At 39.3% G+C, this 5,109-nt stretch overlaps 1 protein-coding gene across 1 annotated transcript; it reads right to left on the reverse strand.

The window, feature by feature from the left end:
* Window positions 1–1,867: 1,867 nt before the first annotated feature.
* On the reverse strand, window positions 1,868–3,798 carry LOC113303391 (fatty acid hydroperoxide lyase, chloroplastic-like). Its single transcript, XM_026552426.1, has 2 exons — window positions 3,243–3,798; window positions 1,868–3,082 (listed from the first exon to the last, which is right to left on the reverse strand). Exons 1-2 carry the CDS (start codon window positions 3,681–3,683, stop codon window positions 2,048–2,050), a joined length of 1,476 nt encoding a protein of 491 aa, XP_026408211.1. The 5' UTR covers window positions 3,684–3,798; the 3' UTR covers window positions 1,868–2,047.
* Between the last annotated feature and the right edge of the window lie 1,311 nt (window positions 3,799–5,109).

Raw genomic sequence — 5,109 nt, forward strand, 5'->3', positions numbered from 1 at the left:
AAACGCATGCGAGTTCGACTGAGCAATGCTCTAACAGTACATGTACCAGGTATATGTACCCTTAAAACAAATATAAGTTCCGGAACTTACAGAACTTTTCCAGTTTGCGTACCGAGTATGGATACCACAACGGTTTCAATACCCACAATTCTTTTTCGGTATGCATACTATCTATGCGTACCATTCCAGGTTCACGAGTTCACATACTTTTTGTAGTATGGATACCGGGTATGCGTGCCACTAAGTCACTTTCGGCAGATAGCTACTTCGATACATGTACTCATTCCGGATCTATAACAGTTTTCCCAGTTTGTGAAACTGGTATGCATACTGTCATGTATCCAGATTTACAGTAGTTCTATATTTCTCTCTAAATTAATTCGAAACATTCCCAAATAACATCGACGGCACGTATCACTGTTCCAGGCTATTTTTGTATGATAATCTTGAATCACGATTTAGATTATGAACAATAAATTGTTCTTAACCGAAATTCATCAAGTATGAATTAAGCTTAGTCCTATATATTTCGAGAACTAATTACCAAGATAAACTTGACTCGAATTTCTTGATATGCTTGCAATAGTCTAATTAGTTATGCGACAACGTCTCATAGATAGAAGGATGAATATAACTTGAGAAATAGGTGGTCCAGTCTTCATTTACCTTTTGTTGAAAAAGTTCTCCAAAAGCTTCGGATGATCTTCGACTTTAAACGATAGAACGCAATGATGTTCGACTCTCAGCTACATACTTTTATCCTAATCCGAGACTTAAGTAATTGTAGACTAGAAATCAAGATATAATTTTGACAACAAGCTTGAGATAGCAACACTTGTGAGTTCGACCGAGCAATGCTCTAACATTATCAAAAGTAGAAAATACAAATCCAATTGTGTAATTCCTGTAAAAACATTAAAATTGTTAATTTCATACACATCTTCGTATTGAATCAAAAATTTTGATACACCTATTCCGAAGTTTGTAAAATGAAACGTGTGTGTAGGATTATCACCAACACTCCACAAATACAAACAACAATTTGGGATGTTATTTCTTCGGATCAATATGGTACAAAGTATTCCAAGAAAATCTACCGACAATAAGTTTAGTACCAGGAGGTAGATCTGCATAAACTTTCCTAACTTCGTACCAGCCACTTCTTGGTTTTTAAGCATCGCTATCTCGCTCAACTTTTGTAGATAAATAACCTTAAGCTTTGGCTGATTCTCGACCAGAAAGGGTTTATTCGAAGGTGATTTTCATTTCTTTGTCGCCTAATATTTTGAGATTGAGACACTTCTATTGGGAGATTTAGAGAAGTTTAATAAATAGAAAAAAACTCAAGAAAAAAATGAATTTTGGTGTGAGTTGAGAAGTAAATGACTACGGTATTTATAGACATTGAAAATGTGGCCGTTTTATTGCTTTTTGGATTTAACCATTTCCATTGCCAACTGAGACGAGTATCGGGCTCAACTTGCACCAAGACGCATATCAACTTGAGACGACCGTGTCAATTAACAACGGTCGGCTCTGCTTCATATGTTGAATCCCCACTTTCCAAAATTAGGTTTGTCCGTCTACTTCATAGTGGAGAACGCTCATATAGGTGAACTACGCCACAGTAGGTGTGACAACACTTGAGACAAATTACCATCTTTGCATAATTCCAACAATAGTTCTAGAATACAACATTTTAGACAACACTAAAATAACCGTCTCACATGACTTTTAATCGTAGGGCCCAAAAATGGATCCCACTAACTCCATGCGAGGAGATTGTTTTAGTGTAGTCAAAAATGTTGTATGTCCACAACTATTGTAATTCCAATTAATCCGGCCGGACCACTAGTGCCATAGGTGATTGACAACGACAATGTGATATGACATGTATAAAAAATCGTGAATCATGATGGGGAGAAAGTGACAAGAATCGGGACACAGGAGGATGGATATATGTGGCTATAATAGACACGGCAAACATATCATGTTACATGATAAATCAACAATACACCGTTCCTCGTCTTATTCGCTTTCAGGTCATTCACTTCGCTTTTTCAACAGCTGTGACCGATCCAGATGACACTGTGAATGAGTCATATCTTGTAAGCACATCAGCAACTAACAGAGACGCCGTAAGTACCACGATATCCTTGGCCGAGCACTGTTTATTTGAAGTAGCAGGTGTACCGGTTTGAGGCCCATTAGACCAGTACAAATAATTCAACAATTCTTGACCTTTCTCTTTGGTAAACCGATCCGCAACAAACGTTTCCGGATTATCAAACACTTTTGGATCTTTCATTACTAATGGCTGATACCCACATAAGAGTTCCCCCTTCTTTACTTGGAATGCCGAGTCATATGAACTGAGTACAAAATCCTTCCTCGCCCGAGCGTATTGGAACGGAACCGGCGGGATAAACCTGAGTGTCTCGTACACAAACGAGTTTACTAGTTCCATTTCCTTTACTAAGCTGAAACTTAGTGATGATGACCCAACTTTTTCTTTCACTTCTTTCCTTAGTTTCTCTTGCAACCCGGTTTTATCGCCACCTAGTGACACTAGTAGAGATGGAAGAAAGACAGAGAACCCGCCAAACGCGTTGAACCCTAAAATGAAGAGAAGATTATGAATCGTTTCTTCTTGATTCAGTCCATACTCAGTCATTCCGATCTCAACAACTTCTTTTCCCTCCGTTTTCACGAATTCGAAAAGTTTGTTGTAATCTCCACTAACCAATAAAAACGGGTAAGCAAAAGAATGAAAAAGAATCTCCTCCAGCGGTTGCGGTAAGACACCGAGTGTTTGAGTCGGTAATAGTTGAAGTGCTAACCATTTATCCAACATTTCGTGCCCTTTATCACCGATTTCTGATGATTTCATTGGATCAGCTCCGAATAAACTCTTGGTAAGAAACCGAAATATGCATTTTTGCAGCGGAAAAAGAAAACTTGAACTTCCATTCGATTTCACCTCTTTCTCAATTGTACCCCACATGATATCGAGATTGGATATGAATTCCGAGACCCAAACGCTTGAACTTCGTTTTAGGATATGTGCTGCAAAGCTCTTGACCTGACATATTTACGAAAGCCGGTAGTTATTACAGGGGAGGATCCGTTAACACGGTTATTCCTCATACATAAATATTATGGTGACTGCGTAGCTACTAAATTTTCTATAGTTTACCTCAGATTAGATTTAACCAACAAGCTAAAGATAATGTAATACTAACCTGAGAGTGCAGAGGTTCAGTGGTGTCAAGATAAACACCGACACGCATATTACCAGTGAAACTAGTACTAGGCATGAAATCACCGATTAAAATATTTTTCTTCTCAACTAAATCCATGTCAAAGAGATGAGCAAATGCCTTGCAATCCAAAACAGCAATCATATTAGGGTTTACTCCGACAAATAAAGGAAATGTTGGTGGAATATTGGTTCTGAAAACGCTACTTTTATGCTCTTCCATTCGTTTCTTGAAAAATGTTTCTGGCCCTTGGAACCAAAAATAATCTAACCGGTCTGAAATCGGACCGATCAATGGTAAACCATAACTTCCTGGAATTGTTCTCACTGGCAAATTAACTGATGCTGATGATGACGACGGTGGTGTAAGTGATGGTGTTGATGATGACATCTTTATCGAATTCATCATCATGGCTGTTGCCATCTCTTTTTCTCACTCTCTACTGATCTGTAACTGTGTTTCACATTTTGGTTTATTAATATTTATTTTATAGGTTAACTCCTGAGCCTAAACAAGAGTAGATTTTTCCCGTCCTCAAATCTTTGATTTGGATATGGTTTGGATGAATATGGATCATAAGCTATACGATGTAGCTGCTGGTTTGTTCACCCTCCTACAAATATTTTGTTCAACGTTTAACTCGCTTGCTTGAAAATTGTTTGTTTAGTATTGTTGTGACTTTTGACAGTAGACGACACTAACTAGACAAAGCACGATTAAGCAAGGCTCGGGCACTGGGAAGCACGGACAGAGACACGATGCGGCCTTTTCTTAAAATACTAGGATACAGCTATTACGGGTCAGGCAAGTGGCGCATAATGATTGCGCGTTACAGTGTTGCAGGCCAGTGCAGCCAGAATGACACGACACTGCGTAGACTGTCAAGTGCTAAGAATGGCAAAACCCTACAGGGCCAGTGAATCGCAAAGGTGACGCTACACTGTAAAGACATTTGACTAAGTAATGAAGCTTATTGGCCGATACAATGAAGCTTCATGGAGTGAAAGACAAGACATGGCCAAAGTGACAAGATGCAACATGCGATGTTGGCATTAAGGCATATCCGTGGAATTGAGTTAGCCCAAACTCAAGGATGATGCAAGAGTGTGGAATAAACTAAGAATTAGTCTATGCATTAGTTCAAGGCAGGGCCAAAGATTGAACAGTGCAAGCAAGCTAGCAATGCAAGAGTGACATTGTTATTGTCAAGCAAAATTAGCTAAGTGAAGCATATACCGCATGATTAACTAGAATGAGTTTAAGAAGTTGGCCTTGATGATTGAAGTACAAGGATGGTCCGTGCATTGGTTTAGAGAAAGAAGTTTGCAGGGCCAAAGTGGCTGAGCATTGGATCAAGGCTAAGTTCAGTAAAGCGCAACAGTTGTGCAATACAGATCAAGTGACGGTTAGGAGTTGGTTACGGGCTTCACAAGCATGCCAAACGCGAGGCAAGGAAGGACGGTTATAAAAGGAGTTTATAAGCGTTGGAGAGAGTTCTTAACTGCTTTGGAACAGGTGTTGAGAGTTAGCCCGAGTTTGAAGAGAAACTGGCCAAGGTGGCACTTTATAGGCGGTTATGGAACTGCTTCAAGGGACAGATGGTTGTTCCCTGTGTGTGCAACGGTTGTGCACGGTTTTGTCTAGTAAATCTGTTGTATAAATAGTCCTAAGGAGTGGGAAAATCAGTAGGCTTACATAGAGAGAGTTTTGCAGACATGTAGTCTCATAATTGAGAGAATAAGGCATCACCAAGAGGGTGATGGCCTGTTTGGTCCATGTGATGGACTGTTTGATGTAATCTTCCTTTAGTGCAATAAAATGGGTTTGTTGCAGTATGTCTTTGTGTTTA

Source organism: Papaver somniferum, chromosome 1 (genome assembly GCF_003573695.1).
Source record: "Papaver somniferum cultivar HN1 chromosome 1, ASM357369v1, whole genome shotgun sequence".
Taxonomy (NCBI): Eukaryota; Viridiplantae; Streptophyta; class Magnoliopsida; order Ranunculales; family Papaveraceae; genus Papaver; species Papaver somniferum.

What these genes read in the sequence shown, in the direction of transcription:
- LOC113303391 (XM_026552426.1), bottom strand. Translation starts at nt 3,683, where the DNA reads ATGGCAACAGCCATGATGATGAATTCGATAAAGATGTCATCATCAACA. An exon ending in CTGAACCTCTGCACTCTCAG is followed by an intron (nt 3,083 to 3,242) that starts GTTAGTATTACA and finishes TAAATATGTCAG; the next exon opens with GTCAAGAGCTTTGCAGCACA.